Source organism: Lepisma saccharinum, chromosome 5, assembly GCF_977018435.1.
Source record: "Lepisma saccharinum chromosome 5, izLepSacc3.1, whole genome shotgun sequence".
Taxonomy (NCBI): Eukaryota; Metazoa; Arthropoda; class Insecta; order Zygentoma; family Lepismatidae; genus Lepisma; species Lepisma saccharinum.
In genome coordinates this window covers 74,183,505-74,200,434 of record NC_139233.1, presented here as the reverse complement: position 1 = coordinate 74,200,434, position 16,930 = coordinate 74,183,505, and the positions used below count along the sequence as shown (strand labels likewise).

Genomic DNA, 16,930 nt, shown 5'->3' with positions numbered 1-16,930 from the left:
TACTATTGCTAATGCGTTATTAGAATTTCTAGATCATCATAAGATTGATATACGTGTCTGTCCTGGCCAAACGTACGATAATGCTGCGAATATGTGTGGAAAGTATATAAAGGCATGCAAGCTCTCGTCAAGGAAAAAAATAAACTAGCAGAGCTAGTACCATGTTGCGCCCACTCTTTGAATCTGGTAGGGAAAGCAGCGGCTTAATGCATGTCCTGTAGCTGTTCATTTCTTCGATTTTGTACAACAGATTTATGTGTTCTTCACAGGATCACCTCACCGTTATCAAACATTGGTGGATGAGTTAAGACAAGCAGAAGGGAATAGGATTTTTCCCTATGAAACTGTCGCAAAGAGGTTCAGTATTCTAAATGAACTGCAGCTCGCGAGCTTGTGAACATCTACGAGGAGGATCTGGAACCCTCACTAGAGAATGAGCTGATACAGTTGCACACCTAGTAAGCAGTAGCAATGTCTTTGCACACCTAGTAAGCAGTAGCAATGTCAAACATCAGGAAGACATCCCAACTGTCTATGTATAACATTGTACGTATGCAAGGACCCGTTCCGCAGTACATTTCCCAATGTCGAAATTCTCTTTAGAATGTATTTGGTCTTAATGGAAAGAAACTGCAGCAAAGAAAGATATTTCTCAAAAATGAAATTAGTGAAAAACAGGCTTCGTGCTGCCATGGGACAGGAACGCTTATCCAATCTTTGTTTATTAAGCATTGAACATGAACTTCTTCGTGAACTGGACTTCGATGATATAGTAGATGAATTTTCATCGAAAAAGGCAAGAAAAATGTGTCTACTATAAGTGTTAAGCCTTTGGGAATTTTCTTGAAGAAAGGGCAGTTACTACAACTTCTACAATGAACCTGTCGATAATTGTCCAGTAGATGGAACGTGCATATGTAGTAACATATTTACTCTTAATTGTAAATAATATCATTTATAATAAATTATGTACGTAAGTACAGTCTACTGCTCAGTTCTCTGTTTCCGTCTGAATCCATTTAGTATTTACTATATATATTGTAGTTACGGTGTTCACTCTTCATAATATACTGTAGACATTTAGACGCAGAATTTTACTGCTGCTATAGCGCTACAATTTTCGTCCTGTAACTTTATTTTACTGCGCTATTCTCCCTGCAAACCTATCTGCGATATGTTCGATTGTGAATGACTACTGATTCTAAAATCAGGTCTACCATTTGAACTGATGAAAATTTGTGGTTAACATATTGAACTAATAAAGCTCCTAGTAAAATAAAAAATAAAAAAATAGGGGACCTCCACAAAACATTTTGCCCAGGGGCCTCCACAAACCTTGATACAGACCTGCTCTCACATGACATTCAGAACGAGATCATTAGGGAGATATGTTTTGCGCTCCGTGGTAGCAGATATTAAAAGTCGGGAATATTTTGCTAATATGGTTGACGTTCCTTGTGACATAAGTCATTAATTAATGTATTTTAGTGATCAGAGCCCCCCCCCCAATTAGTTTGCCAAGCCCCTGATCCTGTTTCAATTAGTGACACATGGCACATGAATCTTAGCAACATTTCACAGTCGACATTTGAAGATATTGCGAATACTTGCCTGCCTTAGTTAAAATGATCAATTTGCTCTTGCTTTGTTGGTAACAATTTTTTACAGTGCTCGAAATGGAAATTCCTAGCTGGGGGATAGGTGCAGGCCTGTAGCCAGGCAGGGGCCAGGGGGGGCTGGCGACCTTCCCCCCTGACAGGGTCGCCAGCCCCTTGACATTAGGTAAAACTATTTTGTATTCTAATTTGAGGTGAAGAGTGAAAATGTAGACAGAATATATTAATTTGTTCACAACTTCGTCCGTTCATCTTGTTTATGAGCAGAAGTCTAGCAGCGGAAAGTGTTTAGAAGATTCTCCAGACTTTAGAAAGTTCTTTCATAGGGAACCTTATTTATCTGTACCTTCCCTGCCCTGCCCCTGTTGCAGCCTCTCGTTTGACAGAAATCTGTGACTTTGATGTCATTATCCACATTCCTTCCGCGCATCTACGTCAAATGTCAACAGATCCCAAGTTTTATTGCTTTGGCCGGGGTTGGAATGTACGGTAGGCACTATGATGGACGTGAATATTGTACATTTTAACATGTATGATATAAATATCTGTATCATCAAAAATAGTATGGAGTGTGTATTAAGGAATGGTGTCAGTGGCAGTCATTAGCACTTCAACAGATGTTTTAGAAGATATATATATAAAAAAACTGTAGTATTTGTATATTTCTAAATTTTATATTTTAATTTAACTTAATGACCCCCGACACACATAATTTACCTTGATTTAATCCTATTGAACTTTTGAAAAGTGGACTTGGTTCACAAAGCTCCCCCCCTGATAACCCATGAGGCACCCCCTGGAGGTCAGTTCTAGCTATGGGCCTGGATAGGTGGGGGGGGGGTTGATTGTATGAATGAACATCAATACAATGCAGTAGATGGGAGAGATAACTATCCTAACTGCAGGCAGCTGCAGGGATGAAGGGATGCTTTGTGAACATTTTGTTATCCCCACTTCGAGCATTGCATTTGTAAAGTCATTCTTACTGCATGTTTCTTCTTTTACATATAAAAAAGTATCTTTATCTTTGGAACTAATTATGTTAATTTTATTTCAGCTTTACTTCATATACCTAAAATCAACTGTGCACCCACAGACAGAGGCGGCTGCTGCAAGTATGAAGATATATCATGGGTAAGTTGTTTTTAAACAGCACACTATACACAATAAGACACTCATTAAAGCTTTTCTGCATTTGGTCATTGCCAAAATAAAGGATCTAAACTGAATCAGTTTTTAAAACTGAAAAGTATTCAACTACACTTGTCATTCATCTTTACCATTGGATAAAATTACTTGTTTTTTACATATATGATTCAGAAACATAAACATGAAGCAATACATGGTAAGACATTGTTAAGAACAATTGTCCTTCCAGGTTTCAACAGCAGAAGGAAACAGTTCAGAGAATGTAGAGGAGTTTCGAGCTGATGAAATAGCTGTTGCCTTACCTTTATCCTTTAAATTATCCTGTCAAGATAAAGAAGATGGCATCTACCGAGATCCCAATTCTTGCCGCATTTACTACAGGTCAGTAGCTCATTCACTGGGTGATTAAATTTTTACACGAATATATATATTAATTGCTCATATAAATATAAACACCTTTCAATATATATATATATATTTTATAATTTTGCATTAAACACTTCTAAGCAGGTAAGTTCACCAATGCTAATCACACGGCCTAAGTTTAAATTTACATTCTTATTTAAAGTCTTAGAAAAGGGGCTGTGAGGGCTATAATCCTCCTATGGCCCAGTGTTCCTTAAAAAAGATAGTCAGAAACATTAGAAGATGGAAAAATGTAGCACAGACTATTACATTTTTTTCAGCACAACACTGACGAGATAGGAACATACCCAAAACAATATGCATGTAGAATTATTAAATTTATAATATTTCAGCATAGCACCTGCTTAATCAAATGGTTAGCACTCTTAACTTTGGTTTGGTGTGGGCATTCTCAGATTTGATCACCTGTGGAGTTCTAAAACTTCAGTGTAGAGAAGAACTGGGAGGTACTTGAAAGCAACAGTAGGAGACTCAGGTCTCAAAAGCCAGAAAACTATGGCGATGGGACTCAATGACAAGCATCATCCAATGAAAATCCTCATTGCATACTTTATATTCTTATTTCTTTTGTACAGGGGCGGCGCCAGAAATTTTCGACCGGGTGGGCAGAATCTCCTTATTGATAGATTAGGGTGGGCAGTATAAATGTAAGACCATATATAGTTTATATGGTGTATGTAAGACGTATGTATCTCCTCTCTCTTACACTCCCGATTTTATTCTTACTTCTTTTCCATTCCCTTCTCTTGTTTTCTTTTCTAATCTAATCTCGCATCTTGTTCCATAAAATAAATGTGAATTAGGTTTAAGCTTGTGTTGCAAATACAAGGCACATACTTCACAATGATAGAAAGTGCGACGGTAGATAATCGTGAAGTTTCTCGTAATTTAAATGCATGTCCCTGAGCATAGTATTTTCATCGTATGAGTTTTTAACTGAAAGAGTTTTTGTACTCCTTAGGGGTCACTTTTCTTAGCTTACAAGGTTTGTACAACTGAGAAATCTATCTCAATGTTTGTAGTAGCGACGATTGGGTGCCACCATTTGAGGGGCAAAGACAATATACTTTTTCTTGGTTGAAAAGGCTTAGCATAAAGAGGCCATAGTGCGGGGGCAAAAAGTGGCAAAATTTGGCGATGGAACTGCATCCCCCACTTCCCGGTCCTCCTAATCGCCGCCACTGAATGTTTGGATTAAAATGAACGTCTTATTAGGAATGATTTAAAACACACACGGAAATCAAATTCTTTGTTCATTGTCCATGAAGTATTCCTAGGCTAACGAAAGGCTAACCCCGTTTTTCTCACTTCGGCTTTCTGATTTGTACACGGTCGCGTGCTCCGGTGTTTTTGCTTTCAAACAAAAGTTATCCGAAGTAGATTGCTCAAATAGTCTCCGAGATATACTAATTTATTCTCTAATATGACATATTCCGTCATATTTCAGCCTGTATGAGGACAAGAGACTTGAAAGAAGTTAAGTTCCCTTTGTTGCAAAAAATCTATTCTTTGAAAACAATGCAAAAGTTTGCGCCCTTTTCCAAAATAACGGAAGAAGAGGGGGCGAACGTCAGATTTTTTCATTGAAATTTGCGGACTTGGCCCCTCCCAATCCCGTTTTTACACTTGGGCTTTCTGAATTGTACACGGTCGCGTGCTCCGGTGTTTTTGTTTTCAAACAAAAGTTATCCGAAGTAGATTGCTCAAATAGTCTCAGAGATATAACGTTTTTCTGAAATAAGTGTAAAAATTTAAAAATCGCGCGCAAAGGCCGCGGCGAGAGAGGGTTACTTTCGAAAGGTTTAAAGGTTAAATATAACAAATCAACCACAACTTACTCTTCCAAAAATGGAGTTGCATTAGTTCATACCTCTTAGAAAGTTGAGATGGTAGTTTCAATTGCACAGCGTTTCATTAGTAGATCAAGGCAGCTAATTCCGTGAACAATGATGTTGTTTTCCGAAAGTCTCAAATATTTGTCTCAGGCATACGCCGTCCTAAAATGGACGCATCTTCTGTAGTGATAAAATGCCACGTTTGGTGCAAGTTCTTTCTGTATATTTTTCCACAAAGGCATAACGCTGACGCATTATAATGAAGAGGTCCTGTGTTCGACTCCCTCCTCCTCTGGTGGAAGCACAATGCACACTGGTTCGGACTACACGTTAAACTGTAGGTTTAGTCCTGATTAGCCTATCTGAGTATAAAAGTGGATTTAAAAACAAACTAATAAAATCGCCTTCTGGATACTTCGTGACATAACTTTTCTTCTCTACTTCATCTACATCTACAGATTCTGTTGGCATTTTCGGCTGATTCATGTGGCAAAATTTATGTGTGGAAAGAGGATTTCTAAATAGGATAAGCCACTCATTAGCAATTGAATAATTATGTAGCTTTTTCCATACATAACTGGTTTATTAAAATTTATTCACTGCAGTATTGTAGTGATTATTGTGATTCCTTCTTATTAGTAGAATGAATATAAAGTTGATATTTCGCATACCATATTGATATTTGAAGATAACAAGTATATAAAAATTGTAATGAAATAAAAAAAGGGACACTTCTGGAATTTTAATGCCGAGCTAAATACAAACTATATTATACTCTCTAGCATACTTAAACCCGAAGGTTTATGGCTTCAGCAACAGAAGCCTTCCATCTGTCCCTATTCGGGGCAAGATCAATCCAATTTTTTCGATCCTTGCCGATTTCTTTTAGGTCCATCTCAACGTTACCCCTGCATCCTCGTCTTGGCCTTCCTACTGGTCTCTTACCATCAGGTTTCACAACAAGAATCCTGTAAACTATTTTTTTCCTCTGCCATTTGTGTCACACGGCCTGCCCATCTAAGTCTTCTTGATTAAATTATTCTAATAATAATAATTAAAAAGTCAAAATAATGTATTGTGTTGCCGGAGGAAGTAAGGCTAAGATGATGATTTTATTTGTTTATTTGGAGATTATTTTAACCATACCCAGGGCGGGATTTATATACGTATGTGGAGGCTCGGAGCTACAGTCCTCAAGTTCACCCTAAATTCTGATCTAATCTTGATCATACCCTGCATAATTTTGAGCCTCCTGAGCCTACTAGCTGGTTTTAATCATGGAAGTATTCATTTTATCACAATTTTTGTTTCAATAGCTCTAGTATTTACTTTCACTTTTCTAATGACAAAATTGGCTTTTTATGGGTTGATAATATGTGAATATTTCTAGCATAGATAATATTCACAAGTAAAATATACATGTTATGAACACCAGAATACACTTATTTATCGAATTATTCATATATCTCCAAGTATATGTACTTATTGAATTTGATTGGGTGGGCAATCGGGTGGGCACAGGATTTTTTGGGTGGGCGCTTGCCCACCCGTGCCCACCCCTGGCGCCGTCCCTGCTTTTGTACTTAATTAAAAGTGTTAGTAATACTAACAAGCATCAAACACTATCAAGAAGAACTACAGCAGCTCTTCTTAAAATAATAATACAGTATTATTGTACCACATTATGTTGTGACTGTATCATTATATCAAATCTGCCATTATAGATGCTCCAGGGGGAGGAAAGAGACATACAAATGTGTGGATGGATACTTGTTCAACCCAAGCAGTGTGAAATGTGAAGAAGAAAATTCTGTCGCATGTGACATGAAGCAGGAAGTGTGCAGGCTGGAAAATGATGGATTGTATGCCAACTACAGCTGTAATTGTCAATCCTATTACAGGTAAATATATGCACAGCATATTGAGCTGCCTGGGTGATCAAGCACAGTGAATGGTTGACTCCTGATTTCACCACAAACGATTCCAAATTCGAATTCTGGTCTGTGCAGTGGTGTCCACAGGGAGTATAATGGCATGGACCATTCCATCAAAATTTGGGGGGTTCCTTAAAATAATAAGAAATTGAACATGTATACATTTTTCTAAAATACATGTAAAAATTTTACACCTTGGCACTATGCTACTATACATGTGATGATGTAGGAGAGGGAGATGGGGTGATCAGAATACATTTCCTTAGTAATTCGTTTATGTAGGTGATAATACCAAGTCACTTTTGCTACTTAGGTGAACCATATTTAATATTTAATCCGTTAGATGAAGAAAAGAAGAATTTACAGGGGCAGATCAAACAGGTTAAGTAAAACTTTAAAAAGTTACTTTCAATAATAGGATAGTAAATAGACATGCTGCCATAATTAAATACTTGATGGGAATTATGACATGATCTGGAGAGTTGGGATTTGGTAACCCTTGGGCCTGGGTGTTCCTTGAGTGGGTCCATCACTATAATCTAAACAACATACATTTTCATCATAGTGATTAGTCTAGTTGAAAGCAATAAAAAAAAAATACCTCATGCTCATGAGCACATCCAACAGGTGGCAAGAAGTGGCACTTACACCTGGAAAACAAGTGGTAAAAAATTTTATCTTGTTCATTGTCTTTTTATGTGGAAAGTAAAATAAATATTCTTCCCTTTTCACATAATTCAAAATAAAGTATTGCCCTCCCTGGAAAAACGTTTGGGTATGTCCATGCTTATGCTTATACAAGTAATGTGCTGGTTTCTTTTTCTATGGTTATATGAATGCTCTCCAGCTGAAGTTAGAGAGAGAATCATCATCATTTGTAATATTTTACATCACTTTTCTGGCTCTTCAGGCTGATGGAGATGATGAGAATGAATTAAATTAAATTCATGCAGGGAATCTCACAAAGAAACACCCATATCCTGATCCAAACAAGAATTTGAAATTAGCATCTTTGCAGAGAGGAAGAGAGAGTTCTATGAATGTTAGTGACGATGGTTCTATATTACCATGCTAACTAACTTCTTACACCCCAAGGTTTATGGCTGCAGAAACACAGGCCTTCCATCTGTCCCTATCTCGAGCAAGATCTCTCCACTTTTTTCCATCCCTACAAATTTCCTTTAGGTCCATCTCAACGTTATCCCTCCAAATTTGTCTTGGCCTTCCTAAAGGTCTCTTACCATCAGGTTTCCCAACAAGAATCCTGTAAACTCCTCTTTCCTCTCCCATTCGTGCCACATGGCCTGCCCACCTAAGTCTTCTTGATTTAATCATTCTAATAATATCTGAACATGAATACAAATTATGTAATCTTCTCCACTCACCTGTCTCCTCATTCCTTTTAGATCCAAATATTTTTCTAAGGATTTAATTTTCAAACACTCTAATTTATGTTCCTCTTTCAATGTAAGGGACCTAGTTCCGCATCCATATAATACTACAGGCAAAATTTGTTTTGTATATTTTAACTTTTAGTTTCTTAGATATTATACGAGAAGATAAAAGCTTGTGAAGAGAAACGTAACATGCATTTCCTGAATTAAGCCTGCTTTTTATTTCCTCTTTAATAACAATTTCATTTGTTAGTATTACTCCTAAGTACTTGAAGTTGGAAGCTGGTTCAAACAAGTTGTTATCAATAATTATATTTTGATTATTACCTAACACTTCGTTTCGGCCTGTAAGCATATATTTAGTTTTCTCTTTGCAAACTTCCAAACCTATCTCTTTAGCTGCTTTGAGAAATACTTTAGCATTATTCTTAACTGTATTTACTTCATCCCCTGGTAAGTCTACATCATCTGCATATGCTAACAACTGAGTCACACCATTTAATTTTAATCCTTCATTAGTTTATTTTACCTTCTTAACAGCATATTCTAAGGCAAAATTAAAGAGCAATGGAGATAATTCATCTCCTTGTTTTAACCCATCATGAATTGTAAATTTGTCACCAAGCAGCAATGTTAATTGGACATTATCCATTGTCCAGTGTCTAGCACCTCTTCTCTCTTCAGTTGAGCAAGTTTATTTTTGCCGATGGTGAGGATCAAACCTATCAGTGGTGTGCGGTGCTAAATCAGGCAGTTGCCCCCCCCCCCTTCACCTCTGGGTGTCTTAATATAGTACAGTAGACCAAGTAAAGTTCAACCCTTATTGAAATAACAAAAAAATATACAATACATATATTATAAATTGTCAGAAGTGACATACTTGAGGCACGTTAAAATTATGTGAAAATAATTTTAAAGCAAATATGAAAGAAAACATTAAAAGCAAAATTGTTGATGCGCAACGAAGAAAAATTTAATAAAAGGAATTTATGAGTGATCAGAGAAAAAGAATAATGCTTTGTCGAAACTTTTCATCTCTTTATTCGTAGATTAAATTGAATTTTTTTATATATATATAGAGTTGACTATTCTTGTAATTCAAACCTCCTCAACGCAATAATGGCTTAGAGATGGCTGAGTTTTTTCCTTGACGTACTAGATTTGTAGAAGTAGAAGAATGTGACAGCCCGAACTGTTCCAAACTCCCTTCTCAGGAACAAACAAGGACAACAAGATCATTTGCCACTGGAAGAATATCCACTTAATCGTTTTACAGAGTTGTAGAAATTCGTTTAAGTTTATTATCACCTCGAAAACTACTGTAAGTGAATTATGCTAGACTTTTCGTATTTCAAAATACAAGAGTCAGAATTTATTACAGAGGCAAGGTAGGAATTTGAGGGGAATGACGTAAAACAATAATTTTCCAATTATGTTTAAAAAATGTGAAAATGACAAAAGACGTAAATATTGCATTTCCAATTTAGTGTCGCTATTGAATTCGTTTATGCAAGACATCCAACTAATAATCTTGAAACGGTTATTACTTACTCAGTTTATTACGACCGGATCAAGAAAGTGTGGGGCATTACCCCCACACCTCCTATATGCCTTCATGGCATGGTGTTAAGCACAGGGGAGCACTTTACCTTTTTTTTTTTTACTTTGAATATTTGTACCTTATTAGAGCCCATACACACATAAAGTTACTTTCTAAACTTTTGAAATTAGAGAACTGGTACACTTGTTCCCTTTCATCCCATAAACATGCAGACATTTTACCCCATCTATAATAGGGTAAGTCAAAATGATGGACCCGATTTGAGACATATATTCTGTGAAATACAATAAACAAATGTTATTGTGAGACATGTGCTAAGAAAGGTACACTGTCAAAGTTTTTTTCAAACAAATCACAAGTGTTCTATGTGAGCACCTTGCGTAACACGGCACACAACAAGCCAATAGTCTATCTTCTGCCAAACGTTGTGTAGCATGTGGCAGTCAATATCAGCAATGGCTGCTGTGATGCTGGCACGCAGGTCATCCAATGTTGTTGGAAGTGGTGGTACGTAAACATGATCCTTGACAAAACCTCACATGAAGAAATCACATGGGGTAAGGTCGGGGGAACGAGGTCGCCAATGAAGGAGAGGTCGATCCTCCGGAGATGCATGGCCTATCCAACGTTGTTCCAATGCCCCATTGAGATGGTCCTGAATGCTGCCATGGTAATGTGCAGGGGCACCATCCAATTGGAGAATGAAATCTACGCTATCCTCTGCAAGCTGTGGAAGGAGCCATAGTTGCAGCATATCAAGGAAAACAAGTCCTGTCACAGTACGTTCATGGAAAAAAAGGGTCCATAAATCTTTTTATGGGAAATGGTACAAAAGGCATTCACTTTGGGAGAATCACGTTCGTGTTCCACAAATTCATGAGGGTTAGCAGTTCCCCAAATCCTTACGTTGTGTCTATTCACTTTCGCTGAAAGGTGAAAAGTTGCTTCATCACTGTAAAGTAACCTCTCAGAGAACCCATCTGTTTCCATTAATGCGAGGAAATCAGCAAAGAAGGATGCGTGCAAAGCGTAATCAGTGTCTTTTAAGGCTTGAACTAGTTGCAAGCGGTAGGGTTTCATTTGTAAACGTTTCCGCAGAACCTGCCAGACAGTTTTCTGTGGAAGTTGAAGTTCTCTTGCTGCCCGGTAGGTGGACTTCTGTGGACTCCGCATAAAACATGTGCACACTCGTTCCACTGTCTCTTCCCCAGTCGACGACGGCCAGTCGATTTTCGTTTACAGATGCAGCCCGAATCTCTGAAATGTTCATACCACTTACGAATGGCCTTCCCCGTAGGTGGTTATCTCGGATATTTGGTACGGAAATGCCGTTGCACACTAATCACAGACTTGTTCACATGATAATCAAGCACACAGAAAGATCTCTGTTCTCCAGTCAATGCGATTTTCCTGCTCGCTGCTGACTCCATGTGGTAGAAAGTGGAAACACAGTGTGGAAACTAAACTTTGAAAGTTAACCTCACAATAACATATGTTTATTAGATTTCACAGAATAAATTTCTGTAATTGGGTCCATCATTTTGACTTACCCTGTATGATTACGCCCACAACGTGGCCGAAGGTCACGCATGCGAGCGTACATGACGTGGCCAAAGGCCACATCGAAATTACACGAGTATATTATAATAAAGCCTCTACACTGTCCCAAGGTTTACCAAAATCTTGCCTCCTCATTCTGGCGTTGTCAGAATTTAACAGTTCATTCTGAATATGTGTTGTCCAGCCTAAAATGTTGTTATTCTCAGTTACAGGATATTTGGGCACTGGGAACTGGGAAACTATTTATAAATATGAATTGCTTAAAATTTGACAGTGTTTTCCACAACTCCTCTCTTATTTTTCAGATGTTCAGATGGAAGACTTACAGAAACCCATAATTGCAAACCAGGTTTGCTGTTTAATGTTGGATATCAAGAGTGCCAACCTGCTTCAGAAGTTACTTGCTCCGAGCCTCATTGCTCGGTCTCAGACAATGGATACTTCATAACTCCTGGCACAGGATGTCGAGCTTACTACAGATGTCAGCATGGTGTAAGAACACACTTCATTTGTCCACCTGGGGAGGTGTTCAACAGGCAATCTAAGGTAAATTTCATTGGATGTAAAGCAACTTAGGATGGCATATGACATTGACAATATCAACAAAGAAGCAAAAGTGGTTCTTGAGATGTGTGTGTGTGCATGGGGGGATGTGAATACACACACCTGTGTGTGCGTGTGTGTGTCCATGTGCACATAAGCGCATGCAAATTTTAAATAAAATTCAGTATTAAATGACGTTTTTGTCAGATTTGTCAATTGTTAATTGGAAACTTGAAAATATAGCTTTTGTTACTTGTTTATTTTTTTGTTAATGGTTATTTGTTTTAACTGACATTGCGACACATGAAATTGTGTTGAAATGTTGAGTTACAACAAAGAAGAAATACATACATGCAGTGGCGTATGCGAAGACCAGGGCTATCTCCAAATATAGTAGTGTTTGAATTTAAAATGAAAATCTGTCTGGCAGAAAAGGTTCACGTTTTGGATTTTTTGAGTTTGAGTTGGTGTTTTTAAGTCCACTTTATGCACAGTAAGGCTAATCGGGACTGGACCTACAGTTTAAAGTGGGATCCGAACCACTGGTGCCTCCACCGGGTATCGAACCCGGGACCCCCCTGAATACAAGGCAATGATGCTACCACTGCACCATCGGGAGGCCTTTTGGATTTTTTGTTGTTGTTGTTTACATTGAAATCTTGCCATTAAAAACAACAATAGTAAGCAATGGACATACCATTTTAAGCTATTTATAAAAAGGAGTGGTCTATAACATTCAATATGTAGGACCTACATGCGAGTATGAAATAATTAACTTCTTACCTTACTTGAAGGTAAACTCTATTCTTCTCTCCTTTTGCGTGAATTTCTGGGTCACTTTTTCATAGAATGTTTCTTGGGAAGACGTTTTTATGTTCATTAGAAGTTCGAACATTTTTCACAATCACTGCCAAATTATCAGCCGGTGCTCCTTGTAAGGAAGCCATGAGAATGGCATCTTTGACACAAGTTCGTGGAGTATATCCTTTCGCCCCCCCCCCCCTTACTTTATCACACGCACGCAGAACAAAAGCACAGAATCACACAACACATGTCAACAACACAGCACAACAACATGGCCTCGGTCACTGAAAAATTTAAAAAATGCTTTCCCGTCCATAGTCAACATGCTACGCAACACAAGGAACTCAGACACAGCAAGTTTGACCATATATCTATCCTCTTTTTTAACTTTGCGAAAACCACTGACCAGCGTCATTGAAAGCACGTGGGGTGGCTAGTTGCTATGACAACAAAGATTGTTTATGTTCCCAAATGTATTTTCGTTATCGAAGGGATGACTCCTGCAGAAACCCCACCACGAGCAAAAGGGTTTTCACATTTTGACAGCGGGGAGGGGGGGGGGGGTGTGCTTGAAACAGGATGGCAATATGACTGACGTCATCAAAATGTCCTATATAGCAAAACTGGAAGTGGAATTCCAAGGAGAAGCAGAGGGCCAACCTCAGGGGACTGGAAAAGAGATGAGCAGTGCTAGAAGGGATGTAGGGAGGGGGAGAGAGGTGATGTAATTTTCATGTAGCATTTCCCTAGCTTGGATAATTTGCATTTGCATCCCCCGCCTATTGCAATGTCTCCATGTTGATTTGCACAAACATTCTCCGACCAATCCCTCAACTTGACCAAGTATTTCCCCAGCTAGGAATTTATGCTCCAAACACTGGTGACAAACTAATTTTCTGGCTACTTTGGGCATACATTAGCAACCTATCTATCGAATTCAAGTAAAATCGCACAGATGTATCTTTTACGTGGGTACAGCGAATGATTCAGCTTGTCATCCACATAATTTACTTATGAAGCAAATTTTTCCTCATAAAATGTTTACGTGAATTTTTCTCAGCATGGAAAATATACGCTCTGCCATCAAATAAATACGTTTTACATTTTCACACATTTTTTTTAGCCATTTAGCGAATATCGTATTTCCATCGTTTGCAACACTGGGGGCCTATCACCATGATGAACTGAAGCCTTCACTTTCCAGCACAAATACATCATGGGTTGAAAGACTCTTCCTCAGACGAAGAAGCCTGGCGATAGGTTAAAGTAAAGACAAGCATACACTAGCACATTTTCCCGTGGTCGTTACATGAGAGTGAAGCATCGGTTAAAAATTTGCTAGTTGGTTATTACCTGTATTTTGATATGGGCTTCAGAGATAGCCTAGAATATACGTGCCTGCATACATGTGTATATAGTTTAAATTAGTGCAATATGAATGTGATTGCATGGGCAATTTCAAAATATTAAAACCTTGGCAGTATTTAGAAAAATCATGCATACCCCTAACAACTAAACATGAAACACCTTCATTTATTTGCTTACCAATAGACTAAAAAAAATCCTTTTAGTGGTCAAAAATAAAGTTACCTTTATCAAAGGTTTTTGTGAAAAACTGTATTCTTCAGCAATAAGGAAGAACTTGTACATATTTTGTGTATTCACTTCTTCATTTTCTAAACCTAGTAAACAATATAATTCTGATCTACTGTTCCCATTCTTACAGATCTGCAGCTCAGAACCCACTATATGTTATGAGCCAATTTGCACAGGACGTGTAAATGGACGCTACCAAGACTCAACACACGAATGTCGACGGTTCTTCCAATGCCATGGAGGGGCTGTTCAAGATGTGTTTGGATGCCCTGCTAACCAGCTATACAATGGACGTGCCTGTCTTCCTGCCAGTGGTGTGACCTGCCCAAGCCCAGATACTACCGCAGTGGCCAAAATCGTTCCATCTTCAAGTCAGGCATTTCAATGCTTTCAAAAACCAGATGGATACTATGCAGATATTGAATCTGGATGCAAAAATTACTTTCTTTGCAAAGGTGGAGTGCGAATGGCAAGCTTACGATGCCCAGAAAATTTGGGTTTTGATGGCCGCCAGTGTGTTGCTTCTTATTCGTGCAGTGACAAGGAGCAGAACAACTTGTGTGTCGATGCAACTAATGGATACCATACAGACCTTGCCTCTGGTTGTAGGGACTATTACTATTGTCTGGAGCAGAGAACAATAATGCGACGGACATGCCCAGAAGGAACGCTCTTCAATGGCAAAATGTGTGTCCCATCCCCACTCTTTTCCTGCCCGACAACCCCAATCATTTTAGCATCCACTGCATCAGTTATTCGCAGCAATCTGTGTACAAATCAGAGAAACGGGTTCAGAACAAACTATGCAACAGGATGCAAGGAGTATGTCTTTTGCTCTGGCCAACGTGTGGTCTACAGAAGCACCTGTGAGGGTGACAAAGTGTTTGATGGAAATATTTGTGTGGAACCATCAACATTTTTGTGTGAAGGTCCCGAGTTATCTTCTGACTGTGCTGCTCTTGAAGATGGATTTTACCAAGATCGTGCTTCACACTGTAGACAATTTTACTTTTGTACAAATGGATACAAGACTCTACTATCTTGTGCAACCGATCATGTATTTAATGGGGAGAAGTGTGTAAGTAGCGAGGACTATCTGTGCCCAAGTCTGGAGCCTGATTCATGCTTTGAGAAACCAGATGGCTATTACCAGGACCTATCCTCAGGTTGCCGAAGCTACTATTATTGTTCTAACAGTCTCAAGATTACATACGTGTGCTCTGGGAATTTTGTTTTTAATGGTAAAGAGTGTGTGGATCCATCGATTTACGAATGCTCTTTTTCCTCGAAAGACTGTCAGGGAAGATCAAATGGTTACCACTCTGATGAGCAATCTGACTGCAGGAAGTACTTCTACTGTCTCAACGGCGACAAAATTACAACTCTTACTTGTGCTGGAGTTAAAGTTTTCGACGGTAGACGATGTGTTGACCCCTCCATATATACATGCCCAAAAACAGTCAAACATTGCACAGGACAGCAAGATGGCTACTACCCAGATCTTTCAACTGGATGCAAAAGCTATTACTTGTGCACCGGTCAGAAGAAAGTGAAAGTGTTCTCGTGTCCTGATGATCAAGTATTTAATGGAGAAATGTGCGTAGACTTCAGGTCATTCTCTTGCCCAGACTTTGGCAAGACCACTACCTCACAAGTTGCCAGTGCAGACTGCAGCAAACGAAACAATGGCTTCTACCAAGATGTAGAATCCAACTGTCGCAATTACTTCTTCTGCATAAATGGCATGAAAACTGTTTTGACTTGCCCAGGGAATGAAGTATTTAATGGTCAGTTATGTGTGGATTCAGCCACATACGATTGCTCTCCTGTGGCATCTGCAGCATGCAAAAATAAAACAAGTGACATGGATGCTCAGTTAGGATGTAAAAAATATTCTTCTGATAATGGTTAAATATATTATTTATATATAATCCTGTTATGATTTCCACTGTGCTTACAGACATTGTATTAGTTGTAAAAATAGTAGACCGACTGCTCACATGATAACACCACTTAGGATCACAGTAGTAGCAGCAGCTAGGTTTTGAAATGACTGTTTCTCTTCCTCAAACTCAATCATTTTGAAGCTGACGATAGGATAGAAACTGGGTTAATATATACTCTGTCTCTGTGGAGCATGCCATATGTATAAAGGAAGGAAAGTGAGTAAAGCAGTGCATGCTGCCCCAAATGGCTGGCAACTGTAGCCATATTTTCCTCTCTCACAAGTTCATTGGTTGAGCAGTCTCTAGTCACAACCTGCACAGACTTGTTTTCATTCGGTCACTCCAGAGATTCGCAGGATAGAGTGTAGTGGTAAATTTTGTAACCTTTTCCTCACAGGTGGTACCAGGATCTGAAAGCTATGAAACTCTTGCTTCGAGAGGTGTATAAAGTAAATACACACATGCGCACAGAAAGAGATATTCAAGATATGTTTACATCCGGAGAGAACCAAGGAGTAGGTACAGTCCTCCCAACATATGTTGGTGGAGGTCTTAAATTGTGGGGT

At 38.6% G+C, this 16,930-nt stretch overlaps 1 protein-coding gene across 1 annotated transcript in view; it reads left to right on the top strand.

Moving 5' to 3' along the window:
- The window catches only part of LOC145988076 (uncharacterized), a 63,935-nt gene extending 47,605 nt beyond the window's left edge, over positions 1 to 16,330 (top strand). Inside the window, exons 2-6 of the mRNA XM_083122913.1 lie at positions 2,674 to 2,750; positions 2,995 to 3,146; positions 6,751 to 6,927; positions 11,781 to 12,021; positions 14,549 to 16,330. Coding sequence (XP_082979039.1) covers positions 2,674 to 2,750; positions 2,995 to 3,146; positions 6,751 to 6,927; positions 11,781 to 12,021; positions 14,549 to 16,330 — 2,429 coding nt within the window. The remainder of the gene's footprint in view (positions 1 to 2,673; positions 2,751 to 2,994; positions 3,147 to 6,750; positions 6,928 to 11,780; positions 12,022 to 14,548) is intronic.
- Positions 16,331 to 16,930: the final 600 nt, after the last annotated feature.